Source organism: Dendrobates tinctorius, unplaced genomic scaffold (assembly GCF_039654945.1).
Source record: "Dendrobates tinctorius isolate UK_male_01 unplaced genomic scaffold, ASM3965494v1 ptg000022l, whole genome shotgun sequence".
Classification (NCBI taxonomy): domain Eukaryota; kingdom Metazoa; phylum Chordata; class Amphibia; order Anura; family Dendrobatidae; genus Dendrobates; species Dendrobates tinctorius.
Genome location: NW_027361690.1, coordinates 61,953,765 through 61,970,000, shown reverse-complemented (window position 1 = coordinate 61,970,000; position 16,236 = coordinate 61,953,765). Strand labels below are relative to the sequence as shown.

At 42.1% G+C, this 16,236-nt stretch overlaps 1 protein-coding gene across 3 annotated transcripts in view; it reads left to right on the top strand.

Annotated features, from left to right (window-relative positions):
* Positions 1 to 16,236, top strand: part of AKAP13 (A-kinase anchoring protein 13) — a 250,169-nt gene that overhangs the window by 212,887 nt on the left and 21,046 nt on the right. For all 3 annotated transcript variants that reach the window (XM_073568737.1, XM_073568735.1, XM_073568736.1), the window contains 5 exons: positions 2,506 to 2,567; positions 7,795 to 7,855; positions 9,655 to 9,793; positions 10,435 to 10,547; positions 12,179 to 12,325. In XM_073568737.1, the coding sequence (XP_073424838.1) occupies positions 2,506 to 2,567; positions 7,795 to 7,855; positions 9,655 to 9,793; positions 10,435 to 10,547; positions 12,179 to 12,325 (522 nt within the window). The remainder of the gene's footprint in view (positions 1 to 2,505; positions 2,568 to 7,794; positions 7,856 to 9,654; positions 9,794 to 10,434; positions 10,548 to 12,178; positions 12,326 to 16,236) is intronic.

Sequence of the window (16,236 nt, the reverse complement as noted above, 5' to 3'; positions counted from 1 at the left end):
AGGAATTTCTGGCAAGTAATGGTTGTATATTGCATGTGACAATATGGCTTTTTCTTTAAAAAAAAAAAAAACCTACATCGAGTCTGCCAAAAGCATGTGGGAAATGTGTTATGGTCTGATGAAACCAAAATTTAACTTTTTGGCCATAATCCCAAAAGGTATTTTTGGCGCAAAGCCAGCACTGCAATTCACCAAAAGATACCCAGGGTGAAGGCAGCATTTTGTTTTGAGGCAGTTTTTTGACTGGCTGACCTGGGGCTATAGTGAAGGTGGAGAGAATTATGTACAGTTCTAAATATCAGTCAGTCTTGCTCCAAATTGGCATTATGTTTTGGGTCATTGCCATCTGTACTGTGAAGTGCCGTCCAATCAACCTTGATGCATTTGGTTGAATATGAGCAGAAAGTATAGCCCTGTACACTTCAGAAGTCATCCGGATGCTTTGGTCTTAAGACACATCATCAATTAACACTAGTGACCGGGTGCCATTTTAAGCCATACATGCTCATGTCATCACACTGCCTCTACCATGTTTTACAGAGAATGTAGTGTGATTTGGATCATGAGCCATTCCAGGCCTTCACCATACTCTCTTCTTCCCATCATTCTGGTACAGGTTGAGCTTGGTTTCATCTGTCCAAAGAATGCTTTTCCAGAACTGGGCTGGCTTCTTTACATGTTTTCGGCAAAGTCTAATCTGTCCTTTTCTATTTTTAAGGCTGTTTAATGGTTTGCATCTTGTGGTGAACCCTCTGTATTTGATCTCTTGATGTTTTCTCTTTATGGTAGACTTGGATATTGAAACACCTTAGATACTGAAGTCACCAAGATCAGGCTTCTATCCATGTAGAGAACAAAAGTGTAACTAGAAACTATTTCTTGGAGCGTGTTCCCTTGGGTGGATGTTGTGATGGGCTTTTTTTCACCAAGGAAAGGATTCTGCAATCATCCACCACTGTTGTTTTCCATGGACATTCAGGCCTTTTTTGTGTTCCCAAGCTCACCAAAGCATTGCTTTTTTCTTGCAGAATGTATCAAACTTGATTTGGCCACTCATAAAATTTCTGCCATCTCTGATGGATTTCTATTTTTTCAGCCTAATGATGGTCTATTTCTCTTACATTGACCACATGTTGTGGGTTCACAGTAACAGCTTCCAAATGCAGATGCCACACCTGGAATTGGCAGCAGACCTTTTACCTGCTTAATTGATGATGGATTAACAAGGGAAAAGCCCATGCAGCCCATTAAAGTGCTTTTAAGATAATTGTACAGTTACATTTTGTCCCTTTAAAAAGAGGCAGCTACTAATAAAAGCTACAATTAGTATGTGAATACCCTAAAATTAAATCGGAGAGTCTGCTCTCTAAGCCCATACTGATTATGTAACTGGGTCTTGAATTTGTTTTGGTAAGCCGCTAAAATGCCAAAACTTGTCACTATCCAAATAGTTACATATGATCTAACTTTATAAAATGCTTTTTGAACATGATTATAGCGCCGTTTTTAATGAAAAAACGTGTTCGTGATTGACATTACATCGCAAACAATGTACTGGGGACTGTTTAGATGCTAAAAATGACATTACTGGTTCCATTTTAAGTGTCGACTGTGAATAAATCTACATCTTTAGTTTTGCCCAGAAATACTTAATGAACCATTTCCATTACTTAATGATATATTTAGATAATATTGCAGGATGCGGGGTCCCTGGAGCTCAGTGAATATACAAAAAACTACCGTTTGTTTTGATAGCGATTTCCTACCCGTTCCTATCTTATATGAGACATGCTTTACACAAACATTTCCTTCCTGCATCACTGCTTTATATTATTAGCACAAGTTTCCACGTTGTTCTAGAAATTGTCAATTTACCTTTGTGATGATGGAGGCTAATAATATCCTAAAGTGTGATAGTATAATCGAGGCTACATGTTCACCCCTGCAGGCTATACATGTGTATTGACCACTTGGACAAAAGAAAAAAATCAGACTCCTCAGTATATAAAGTGCAGAATCCTAATATTGCTTATTCCCATCATTAAATATTATGGTATATCACCAAGATCTGACTTCTATCCATGTAGAGAACAAAAGTGACAAGAACCCTTTGTCTCTTCTCCTGCCTAGCCTGCTCCTAGTCGCTCACAGGGAATGTGATGGTCTCCGTTTCCTATACAAATTTTTGCCTACAGCTATTCTTCCCGGACGCCTTATGCATGTGCAAGCTCAGTTCAGCAGTGCATGCATGTGATTTTTCAAGGGAAAGGGGAGTTAACAAATACCAGACACCTCAGTCTATATCGGTGGAGCGTTGGGAGGTCCCCATACGTATGAAAAGGGCAGTATGCGTTGAAATCTCCAACTTTGGCCATCATTGCTCTGCTGTGTATGGACTCCTTCATTATTGAAGTAGTTTATGCATGAACTGTGACGCCGTATATGTTATCTCGTCTTTGTAGGTTTATTGCAGACACTTATATACTGCCTATTTTCTATTTTCAGAATGTGGCTTGACTGTACATAGAGGCTGCAGAGATATTGTGGATTCCTGTACAAAGATCAAGGTAGGTTTTATTGTCTGTGTACAGTAGTTTTATTATGTCTGATCTGCTAGAATAAATGCCTAGACCTGAATGAGGGTAATCTAATACCAAGACCCTGATCAGACTGTTACTACCTGACTGATGGTATCAAGGCCCTGACCGGACTGTTACTACCGGAATGATGGTGTCAGCGCCCTGACCGGACTCTTACTATCTAAATGATGGTGTTACGGCTCTGATCAGACTATAAATACCTGAATAATGGTGTCAAGGCCCTGACCGGACTGCTACTGCCTGAATGATGGTGATTAGTGTTGATCAAATAGATTTGGATAAGAGCTTATCTGAATAGCTTTAGCTCTTACTGAATACCTGCATTGGGAACCCAGATAACTGGAGCGCTCCTGATGATCATCTGTTTTGCGCCGCAGCTGCATGTGTCGCGGCTGTGTGACAGTCACAACATGTGCATAGAGAGGCTGTTTGTTGGGCTCTCTATGCATGTGTTGTGACTGTCACACAGCCGCGACACGTGCAGCTGCGGCGCTGAACAGCTGATCATCAGGAGCGCTCCAGGTATCCGGGTTCCCGATGAAGCTATTTGGTAAGCATTTATCCAAAGCTATTCGATCAACTCTAATGGTCATCTGATACCAAAGCCCTGATCAGACTGTTACTGCCTGAATGATGATGATCTCATATCAAGGCCCAGATCAGACTATTACTGCCTGAATGATGATGATCTTGTACCAAGGCCCAGATCACACTGTAACTACCTGAAAGATGGTGTCACGGCTCTTATTAGACTGTTACTGCCTGAATGATGGTTTCAAAAATAATAATCTTTATGCAGTTTAATAGTTTCAAACACAGCAGTCATAAGTAACAACGTTAACAATACAAAAATTAAAGCAAAATAAGATGACCCTGCTCGTGAGAGCTTATAATCTACAATGAGGTGGGGGAGATGCAGAGTACAAGTGTGTATTTACAATGATGGTCCAGCCACTTACACCTAAAATGACTTTGATTAGGGAACGTGATAGACAGCTCTGAACAAATGCATTTTGAATTTTGAGGGACCGCCTAATACTGTGCAAGTTGTGGATAGTCCTAATTTCTTGGGGTAGAGCATTCCAGAGGATTGGCGCAGCATGGGAGAAGTCTTGAGTCGGGAGTGGGAGGTACGGATTAGTGCAGAGGTTAGTTGAAAGTCGTTTACAGAGCACAGAGATCGGCTAGCCGGATAGACAGAAATGACGGAGGAGATGTAAGGGGGAGCCGCACTGTGGAGAGCTTTGTGGGTGAGAACAAGTACTTTGAATTGGATCCTGTAGTGAATGGGCAGCTACTGTAATGACTGGCGAAGAGCAGACATGTCTGAGTACCGATTAGCCAGATGGATGACCCTGGCTGCTGTATTAAGGATGGACTGGAGAGGGGAAAGTCGAGTAAGGGGTAGGCCAATTAGTAGTGTTACAGTAGTCCAGATGGGAGTGGATAAAGGCGACTGAGGTTTTTTTATTTCACTGGTGAGAAAAGGGCGGATTCTAGAGATGTTCTTTAGGTGTAAGCGACAAGAGCAGGCACGAGATTGTATATGGGAGGTGATGGAGATATTGGTGTCAAACGTAACCCCAAGACAGCATGCCTGCTGCCGAAGTGTTATTATGGTGCCACCCACGGAGAGGGCAATGTCAGATTTAGGCCCTGATCACACTGTTACTACCTGAATGATGGTGATCTGATACCAAGGCCCTGATCAGACTTATCTACCTGAAAAGTGGTGTCAAGGCTCTGATCAGACTGTTACTAACTGAATGATGTTGATCTGATACAGTGGCATGCAAAGGTTTAGGCACCCCTGGTCAAAATTACTGTTATTGTGAACAGTTAAGCAAGTTGAAGATAAAATGATCTCTAAAAGGCCTAAAGTTAAAGATGACACATTTGTTTTGTATTTTAGGCTAAAAAGTAATACACATTGTAATTTTTTCACATTTTAAAAATTACAAAAAGAAAAATGGTCTGATGCTAAAGTTTGGGCACCTTAGGAGATTTGTGTGCTCAGATAACTTTGACCAAGGTTTCAGACCTTAATTAGCCTGTAAAGGATATGGATTGTTCACCCTCAATGTTAGGAAAGGCCAGCTGATGCAGATTCCACAGGTTTAGAAACACATAGCCTCCTCTAACCTTGTGGGAAAAAACAGCCACCATGGGTTCTTTTAAGCAGCTGCCTAGCACTCTGAAAATGAAAATTGTGGAGGCCCACAAAGCAGGAGAAGGCTATAAGAAGATAGCAAAGCGTTTTCAAGTTGTCCTTTCCTCAGTTCAATATGTAATTCAGAAATAGCAGTTTACAGGAACAGTGGAGGTCAAGATAAGGTCTGGAAGGCCAAGCAAAATTTCAGAGAGAGCTGCTTGTAGGATTGCTAGAAAGGCATATCAGAACCCCCACTTGACTGCAAAAGACCTTCAGAAAGATTTAGCAGATTCTGGAGTTGTGGTAATTGTTCTACTGTTCAGAGACACCTTATCAAATATGGCCTTCATGGAAGAGTCATCAGAAGAAAACCTCTCCTGCACCCTCACCATAAAATTTAGCATCAGAGGTATGCAAAAGAACATCTAAACAAGCCCAGTGCATTTTAGAAACATGTACAGTGGGGAAAAAAAGTATTTAGTCAGTCAGCAATAGTGCAAGTTCCACCACTTAAAAAGATGAGAGGCGTCTGTAATTTACATCATAGGTAGACCTCAACTATGGGAGACAAACTGAGAAAAAAAAATCCAGAAAATCACATTGTCTGTTTTTTTTTCATTTTATTTGCATATTATGGTGGAAAATAAGTATTTGGTCAGAAACAAGCAATCAAGATTTCTGGCTCTCACAGACCTGTAACTTCTACTTTAAGAGTCTCCTCTTTCCTCCACTCATTACCTGTAGTAATGGCACCTGTTTAAACTTGTTATCAGTATAAAAAGACACCTGTGCACACCCTCAAACAGTCTGACTCCAAACTCCACTATGGTGAAGACCAAAGAGCTGTCAAAGGACACCAGAAACAAAATTGTAGCCCTGCACCAGGCTGAGAAGACTGAATCTGCAATAGCCAACCAGCTTGGAGTGAAGAAATCAACTGTGGGAGCAATAATTAGAAAATGGAAGACATACAAGACCACTGATAATCTCTCTCGATCTGGTGCTCCACGCAAAATCCCACCCCGTGGGGTCAGAATGATCACAAGAACGGTGAGCAAAAATCCCAGAACCACGTGGGGGGACCTAGTGAATGAACTGCAGAGAGCTGGGACCAATGTAACAAGGCCTACCATAAGTAACACACTACGCCACCATGGACTCAGATCCTGCAGTGCCAGACGTGTCCCACTGCTTAAGCCTGTACATGTCTGGGCCCGTCTGAAGTTTGCTAGAGAGCATTTGGATGATCCAGAGGAGTTTTGGGAGAATGTCCTATGGTCTGATGAAACCAAACTGGAACTGTTTGGTAGAAACACAACTTGTCGTGTTTGGAGGAAAAAGAATACTGAGTTGCATCCATCAAACACCATACCTACTGTAAAGCATGGTGGTGGAAACATCATGCTTTGGGGCTGTTTCTCTGCAAAGGGGCCAGGACGACTGATCCGGGTACATGAAAGAATGAATAGGGCCATGTATCGTGAGATTTTGAGTGCAAACCTCCTTCCATCAGCAAGGGCATTGAAGATGAAACGTGGCTGGGTCTTTCAACATGACAATGATCCAAAGCACACCACCAGGGCAACGAAGGAGTGGCTTCGTAAGAAGCATTTCAAGGTCCTGGAGTGGCCTAGCCAGTCTCCAGATCTCAACCCTATAGAAAACTTTTGGAGGGAGTTGAAAGTCCGTGTTGCCAAGCGAAAAGCCAAAAACATCACTGCTCTAGAGGAGATCTGCATGGAGGAATGGGCCAACATACCAACAACAGTGTGTGGCAACCTTGTGAAGACTTACAGAAAACGTTTGACCTCTGTCATTGCCAACAAAGGATATATCACAAAGTATTGAGATGAAATTTTGTTTCTGACCAAATACTTATTTTCCACCATAATATGCAAATAAAATGAAAAAAAAACAGACAATGTAATTTTCTGGATTTTTTTTTCTCAGTTTGTCTCCCATAGTTTAGGTCTACCTATGATGTAAATTACAGACGCCTCTCATCTTTTTAAGTGGTGGAACTCGCACTATTGCTGACTGACTAAATACTTTTTTTCCCCACTGTATGTACAGAGAAAAAATTGCATAGAATTTCAGGAAAAGAACATCTCTCCAACCATTAAGCATGGGGATGGATCAATCATGCTTTGGAGTTGTGTTGCAGACAATGGCACAGGGAACATTTCACAGGTAGAGGGAAGAATGGAGTCAATGAAATTTCAACAAATTCTTGATGCAAACATAACACCATGTGTAAAAAAGCTGAATTTGAAAACAGGATGGCTTCTACAAATGGATAATGATCACACACATCAAAATCCACAATAGACTACCTCAAAAGGCGACAGCTAGAGGTTTTTCAATGGTCCTCACAATCCCCCAATTCGATCATCATTGAAAATCTGTGGCTAGTCCTCAAAATAGCAGTGCATGCAAAACGAACCAGGAATCTCACAGAAATGGAAGAATTTTCCAAGGAAGAATGGATGAAAATCCATCAAACAAGAATTGAAAGACTCTTGGCTGGCTACTAAAAGCGTTTACAAGCTGTGATATTTTAAAAGGGAGTGCTACTAGGTACTAACTATGCAGGGTGCCCAAACTTTTGCATTGGCCTATTTTCCTTATTGTAATTTTTAAAATGTAAAAAATGACAATATATAATTTTTTTGGCCTAAAATACAGAGAAAATGTGTCATCTTTAACTTTAGCCCTTTTAGAGATCATTCCATCTTCAACTTGCTTAACTGGTCACAATAACAGTAATTTTGACCAGGGGTGCCCAAACTTTTAAATGCCACTGTACCTATACCCTGATCAGACTGTAACTACCTGAATGATGGTGTCAAGGCCCTGATCAGACTGTTACTACCTGGTGTCTCCACTACATGATAACGAAAACCTATCCATTGTCTTCATAGCCACATATTAGTCCATGCTATTACTTAAACTGAAGAGTTGACTCCTTCTCCTGTGAATCGTGCAAAGGATTTATATGGCTGTCATAGTATTATTACTAACAGAAAATGTCTTTCCTTACAGGAAGAAAAGGTTTTACAATCACAGGGTGCAGTCACTCAGACCGTAGTCATGAGAAATAAAGGTGAGCAGTGTCTAAACATATACATATTATTGTATCTTATAAAGGATGTGATTAATTTTTGTTTGTTCATCTACGTATATGTTTTTTATTCAGAAAACTGCTATTCTGTGCCATGTGCTTAATATAAGCTAAGTGTAGTGGAAAATGTGAGTTTTGGTTGCTTAGGATCTAAAAAAAATAAAATAAAAAGTTTACCAAAAAACTGTGCCCTTTTTATCTGATTGTGTCTGGCATTGAGGATTAGAGCCATTCAGGTAAAGGAAACTGAGCTGTGGTACTAGATACAGTTCATAGACAAGAGTGGTGGGCCACAGTTATTAAGAAATTTACACAAGTTTTTGGTGTCAATTTAACTGCAAAAAGCTGCAATAGTGGTCATAAATTAAACGGAACCTGACAGTGATACATGTTGCCTGCTCCACGGGCAGCATTTATCAGACATTGCTGTATGATCTCAGCCAAGTATGTTTAATTCTAAAATCAAGATTTCAGAAAGCCGTATTTTAAAAGCCGCTGGGGACTGAGATGCACGGGAGAGTCATCGGGCAGGCGAGTGCTTCTCCGTTCCCTCTGCCGGTGACTGACAGGTCTCTTCCTGTGTATCTGTAAGGCTGGGTTCATATTTCGTTATGGCTCTGTGTTTATCGCATTCGTTACATAGCGGCACATCCTAAATTTGGCATGCGTTAGCGATGATGCGCTACTTTGTGACGCACCCTCGAACGCGATCTACAGCGTTCTAGGGTGCGTTAGGTCTAGCGCACAGTGAACGCACGCGTTCGCTGTGCATAGGCCTGTATGGCTAACGTATGGTAGCAAAATGCTACCATGCGTAAGCGCTAGGTGCACAAAGATGTAAAAATAACATCTGCGTTAGCACATCCGTTAAACGGATGCCCCTAACACAATGTGAACCTAGCCTAATGGGATAGACCTGACAATCCAGGGCAGTGGATGGGGAGAAGCTGCCGAGGATCCTCTGAGTCTTCCGTGCGGCTTGGTCACCCAACACATTTTACAGTATGGCATTCTCTGAAACTCCATGTTATTTTAGAGATAAACATATTTGGCAGAAATCATACAGTCAGTACAGTCAGATACATGCTGCCCGTGGATCGGAGAGCATTTATCAGATGTCATATTCCCTTGAGGAGCTTGTCTGAGCACAACATATTGATCTATTCATAGGATCGGAGGGGTTCTGATCACCGGTACCCCAAACATTGAGCTGTTATTTGCTCCAGCAACCTCTGGATGCAAAGCTTTGCTCCATTTACTGTGTAGCAGGCGCTGCCGAGTATTGCATGAGCCCAGACAACCCATTCATTTTGGACGGAGCATGGGCACCAAGTTTTATAAAGTTTTATTAAGCTGGACAATGGTGCAATTTTTTTGCATAAATCTTAATCTTTTAGGATGTGAACATTTGATTTTCTGACTTTAGGTCAGTGTAGGAATGCTCCATATTGGTGTGGATCTTTTATTATTGGCTTAAATAAACCTAATTTGCCCTAATATGCTTTTAACTTTCTAATTCCACTCCAGTTCTTTAAAAGTAAACATTACTAAATACATTGGTTGTATAAGATTGCTTCCTCTTTTGTCACTTTTATGCTTTTATTTCATGCTTTGAGCATCTAAGACCAGTCCAAATTTTCTTATTATCGGTTTTAAGAAAAGTTGTAAATATGTTGCGCATTCACTGCTCCTTTAAAAGTTATGCAATTTATGTCAAAAACTGGAGTGGCCTGATTAATAAATTTGAGTAATTGAATAATAAACATATTAATATTTTTTAGGCTCCCTATCAAAGGAGCGGCCTCGCTCAGCAATTGTGGCAGTAGATGAAAAGTCCTTGATGACGCTTGGCTTCAATGCCAGAAGACCGCAGACAACGTTATCTATATCCAAAAGTATCTCTACACAAAACATTTCAGGGTATAAGGTTTTTATTTTGCTGCTTAAATCCAGTCCAAGGAAAAAACAGAAAAAACTTCTAATCGTTATTCTGGCATCATTAGAGTAAAGGCCCCGTTACACTCTTCGATGTCCCAGCAATCTCACCAACGATCCGACGTGGATGGGATCACTGGGACATAGTTAGCTGATCGCTGGTGAGCTGACACATACACAGACTCACCAGCCATCAGGACCAGCAAGCAAGCTGGTATCCAGGGTAAACAGCGGGTATCTAAGAGCCGCACGGCTCTTAGATACCCGCTGTTTACGTTGGATACCAGCTCCCAGCGTTGCTGATCGTTGGTCTCTCGCTGTCACACGCAGCGATGCGTGCTGGCCAGCGGGAGACCAACGATCAAGAAATGGCCCAGAACGATCCTGCACAATCTGCGACACCCGGCGGGGGGGACCAGTCGCTGATGCATGCGCCACACAGCGATATGGCTGGTGAGATCGCTGATGCGTCACAAAATCAGCGATCTTGCTAGCGATCTCGCTGTGTGTGACGCGGCCTTAAATGTTTTAAAACCCTATTTCATAGCAGATATAAGGAACATTTCTGTATATATAAGAATCTATGAATGAAAACACTAAAACTCTTTGTAATCCTCCTTTTGCAGGCTGGGACGTGATGACAATCTTCTGGGCAGCTTCAGAACTTTGTCGCAATCGACTGACTCTTTGCACAAAGCCTGTAAGGTTAACGAGTCTACGGAATCTCTGAGCGATGAAGGTAATGGACTTGTATTGTAAATTAACAGTATAATCTGGTCTTAAATTTTAGTTATGTTTCTTTATTTTCCAACAAATTACAAGCATATGATTATAGGGTTACAAATTGTAAGCCTGCAGTTTTTACCTTCATTTTAACCTCCCGTTGTACATTTAAAGGGGTTATTCCCAAAGTAAAAATAGGATTTTATAACGTTCATTTGTGACAGCATAATTCATATTTTTAAGGCTGAGTGCACACGTACTTTTTGGCCCTGCGGATTTTTCCGCGCAGAATTGAAGAAATCCGCAAGTCAAATGACCTGCATTTTTCCTGCGGATTTCTTCCATTTTTAATGCGGTTTTTCTGCGGTTTTCCCCCTGCGGATTTGGAGACAGGGGAGGTGGAAAACCGCACAAAACAAGTGACATGCTGCGGATTTTGTACCGCAGGAAAACCGCGCGGAAAAATCTGCAGCGTCTGCACAGCGGGTTTTTTTTCCATTGCTTTAAATGCTACTGTACATCACAATGCGGATATGCAACGTTTCTGCGCTGTAAAATCCGCTGCGGATCCGCTGGATATCCGCATCGTGTGCACACAGCCTAAAGGTGCCTTTTTAGCACATACCAACCCCTAAAGCATACCCCTTCAGGCTTTTTTTTTACCATCCATTTGCCATTGGATCTGTCCTGCTGTAGTTCCACTGATCCTAGTCGATTATATACGGTGCAAACTCTCAACTAGCTTACTGCCAGCATAGTTCTCTGCACTGTATGGTCTTGTACAGCAGTCCGTCTGCTGATTTTATTTTCTGCCATTTACATTAATATAGCTGCTTATGTTTTTTTTACATAAATACTGTTTCCTGCACTTCTCCACAATGGAGCTTCTAATAACTAGGCTCAGAAGAACAGATCTGTTTTTGATGCCTTCAGCAGACAACTCGGTGATGTAAAACTGCAAATGCCGCTCGATTGAGAATGATCTTCTGCTATATGCATCAACAGAGTGGCATTTGCAGTTTTACATCTCTGAGCTCAGTCTGCTGAAGGTATCAAGCACAGCTCAATTTTGTTGAGCCCTAGTTATTACAAGTTCCTTGTGGAGGACTGCAGTACAACTGAGCCCTGCTGAAAACCAGCAAGCCGAGCAGTGATGTAAAAACACACAGGCAGCAGATGAAATCAGGATGGCAGAGTGTGTACAGGAGCTTAGAGTGCATAGAAAAATAGCATGAATTGTACACTTTAGCTCAAGGATGTTCCAGATATCTGTAGTGATGCATCTGAGTCACCATCTCAGAGTGGTGAGGCTAGTCATGGCGCACACGAGACTGAGGGATGGTTCTGCAACACTAATTAGAAGCAGGGGACTGCTGGGAAATATAATTTTAGCAGTGTAATAGGACCGCCAATTCAGCTATGTGAGTATAGATCACAAATAGGGCGATAAAGATGAAGCAAGACATAAAGGCACAAGAAACATTGCATTGTCTGTATGATAAATATCCATTTACTGTGCTTTGTGAACAATAATGTGATTGTGTAAATAACCCTTTAAATAGATGGCCAGCTTCTTTTTCCTTCTGCTATTGTGAATAATTTCCTTTGGAGTTATGACATAACAGTGGACAATACCTTTGCTCCTAGGTACTGACCTGTACGAGGGGCAGCTCTTAGGAGAGTTTGAGATAGATTCAAGGCAACTGGAGAAAGCCTCTTGGAGTGAAGCCGTGGACGGCGTGTTTCTTATGCAACAAATGAAAGAAGTTGTTAAGCGTCAGGATGTTATTTATGGTAAGGAGTAATAGATCTTGTTCCTTGTGTTCATGTACAGAACACAATTACTATATACAGTGGGGCAAAAAAGTATTTAGTCAGTCAGCAATAGTGCAAGTTCCACCACTTAAAAAGATGAGAGGCGTCTGTAATTTACATCATAGGTAGACCTCAACTATGGGAGACAAACTGAGAAAAAAAAATCCAGAAAATCACATTGTCTGTTTTTTTTTTCATTTTATTTGCATATTATGGTGGAAAATAAGTATTTGGTCAGAAACAAAATTTCATCTCAATACTTTGTGATATATCCTTTGTTGGCAATGACAGAGGCCAAACGTTTTCTGTAAGTCTTCACAAGGTTGCCACACACTGTTGTTGGTATGTTGGCCCATTCCTCCATGCAGATCTCCTCTAGAGCAGTGATGTTTTTGGCTTTTCGCTTGGCAACACGGACTTTCAACTCCCTCCAAAGGTTTTCTATAGGGTTGAGATCTGGAGACTGGCTAGGCCACTCCAGGACCTTGAAATGCTTCTTACGAAGCCACTCCTTCGTTGCCCTGGCGGTGTGCTTTGGATCATTGTCATGTTGAAAGACCCAGACACGTTTCATCTTCAATGCCCTTGCTGATGGAAGGAGGTTTGCACTCAAAATCTCACGATACATGGCCCCATTCATTCTTTCATGTACCCGGATCAGTCGTCCTGGCCCCTTTGCAGAGAAACAGCCCCAAAGCATGATGTTTCCACCACCATGCTTTACAGTAGGTATGGTGTTTGATGGATGCAACTCAGTATTCTTTTTCCTCCAAACACGACAAGTTGTGTTTCTACCAAACAGTTCCAGTTTGGTTTCATCAGACCATAGGACATTCTCCCAAAACTCCTCTGGATCATCCAAATGCTCTCTAGCAAACTTCAGACGGGCCCGGACATGTACAGGCTTAAGCAGTGGGACACGTCTGGCACTGCAGGATCTGAGTCCATGGTGGCGTAGTGTTTTACTTATGGTAGGCCTTGTTACATTGGTCCCAGCTCTCTGCAGTTCATTCACTAGGTCCCCCCGCATGGTTCTGTGATTTTTGCTCACCGTTCTTGTGATCATTCTGACCCCACGGGGTGGGATTTTGCGTGGAGCACCAGATCGAGGGAGATTATCAGTGGTCTTGTATGTCTTCCATTTTCTAATTATTGCTCCCACAGTTGATTTCTTCACTCCAAGCTGGTTGGCTATTGCAGATTCAGTCTTCCCAGCCTGGTGCAGGGCTACAATTTTGTTTCTGGTGTCCTTTGACAGCTCTTTGGTCTTTACCATAGTGGAGTTTGGAGTCAGACTGTTTGAGGGTGTGCACAGGTGTCTTTTTATACTGATAACAAGTTTAAACAGGTGCCATTACTACAGGTAATGAGTGGAGGAAAGAGGAGACTCTTAAAGAAGAAGTTACAGGTCTGTGAGAGCCAGAAATCTTGATTGCTTGTTTCTGACCAAATACTTATTTTCCACCATAATATGCAAATAAAATGAAAAAAAAACAGACAATGTGATTTTCTGGATTTTTTTTTCTCAGTTTGTCTCCCATAGTTGAGGTCTAACTATGATGTAAATTACAGACGCCTCTCATCTTTTTAAGTGGTGGAACTTGCACTATTGCTGACTGACTAAATACTTTTTTGCCCCACTGTACATGGTAGTAGATAATCTTGTACTTCCTTGTGGAACACACAACCTCTTGTTAACTTGTTAGAAAGTATAAAATCTACAAAACTGCATGTGTGACTTCAGCCTCAAGATTATCTTGTGTTACGTCAGAAGGGTTATTGAAATTCTATATAAAAACATTGTGGAGATCAGTATTTTTGGTTCTATCTATGGAACTTGGACAGATCTTGGAGAGGATTACAGCAAATACTTTAAATGGGTTTTCCCAGAACAGAGAAAAAATAAAATATAGTTATAATGAATTCCTAAATTCCTTAACAAGGGAGGTTATTACTTTATTATATTCATGATCTTGTTATAGTGACAAAAACATGTCCTAGAGTGTTAATAGTAAAGGTGTCTGTGCACATGTTGAGAGTAAGATGCAGCACTCCTGTAAGTCCAGGGTCACATTTGCGAGTGTGATGCGAGGAACTTGGGCGAGTCTCTTCCATCAGTAACCGGCACTGCCGCCGGCGGTCTGGACCGCAGTGTGCGGCTGCATGTATTTCTATGCAGCCACACACTCCGGTCCGAGTGCCGGCGGCAGTGCCGGGTATTGATGCGAGAGACTCGCGTGAGTTTCTCGCATCACACTCGCAAATGTGACCCTGGTCTAACCTAGAGACTACTTATCCCATGTACTGTCTAGCTATCTGTCACAGCAGCTGCTCAGTATTAAGAAAGACAGTGTGAGTAGCCTCTTTTTACCTCATCAACCGTTTTATATTCAGTATTTGATCAGGCAGGCAATGTAGGCAGCCTCTTCTTACCTCAGCATTCCTGGTATCTCCAGTAATAGATGAGACCGACATGGTGGACAACAGTGTGAGCAACCTCTTCTTCTTACCTCAGCATTCCTGGTATCTCTAGTATTAGATCACAATGACAGAGGGGACAACAGTGTAAGAAACCTTTTCTTCAGTATTCTTGGGATCTCCAGTGTTCGATCAGATCAATATAGTGGACAGCAGTATGAGCAGCCTCTTCTTACTTCAGTACCCCTGGTATCTCCACTATTAGATCAGATAGACAGGATTGAGAGCAGTGTTTAGGAGCTGCTTGTTACTCCAGCACCCTTGTATCTTCAGTATTAGATCAGAAAGACAAGGTGGACAGCAGTGTGAGCAGCCTCCTCCTTCTTCAGCACCCCTGGTATCTTCAGTATCAGATAGACGGGACTGACAGCAGTGTTAGAAGCCTCTTCTTACCTCAGCATACCTGCATATGCTCACAGGCTCCTGTCCAAACATTCTACAACGGGTTTTTATCCGTGTAATAACGAACATTTTAATGTATTGGGAATACCTCGCTGGACCAAACAATCATGTTTTGCTAATAAATGTATTTAGGAATTTATTGCTGCATTCTGCTAACTATCTTTATTGTAATTTCTATGACCTTAGTATCTTGGTATTCTAACAATGCTGTCTATATTTGAATTTTGGAAGTAGAAATTTTTATAGGCTGTAGTGATCTTTTGTCTTTGTAGCAGTCATGTAATGTCTTCAGTGGCTTTTTTTATGGAGACTGTACTCTAGAGAAGGGCGGACACCTGGATGTTCGGGTCCGGTGGGTTCGGCCGAACAGTTACAAAAAATTTGGCTGCCCGAACCCCATTTACTCGAATGGGGGTCCTGAACATCCTGTGTTTGCCACGCTGTTATGTGCATGACAGCGCGGCCAACACCACTTCTGTTCTGCTGTGAAATCATCCCCATCGGTCAGAGAGCTGCGGTTCCCACTCTTTCAAAAGACAGCATGATCTCTCAGCTGTGATTGAAGGTGTAAAGTTTACCTAAGGTCACTGGTGTCAGCTGATGGGACTACTACTCCCATCATCCAACACCTGCTGCCACTAATAACAGCGAGAGCAGGAGCGGCTGATGGGAAGTAATCTCACGGTGCTAGTGGGGATCTTCACCGAGATCACCGCAGTTCAACCCGGCTGGGAACACAGCCTCAGTGACCGGAGGTATCCTCGATGACGTCACTGCTAGTCACTGATGCTGCGCTCGCAGCAGCTCATTCCCCAGTGGTTCTCAGCCTGGACTTTCGCATCTTGGCACCATCCTGGTTAAAAACTGTTTATCCCCCAGTCATGCTCATGACAGCGCGACAACCACCCGGTGTTCGGACAGCCGAACCCGAACAGTAACACAGACTTCCTGGTGAAGTCTTTGTTCAGTGTTCCTGCCCCGAGCAGTAGGTGTTTGGTACGGACGCCGAA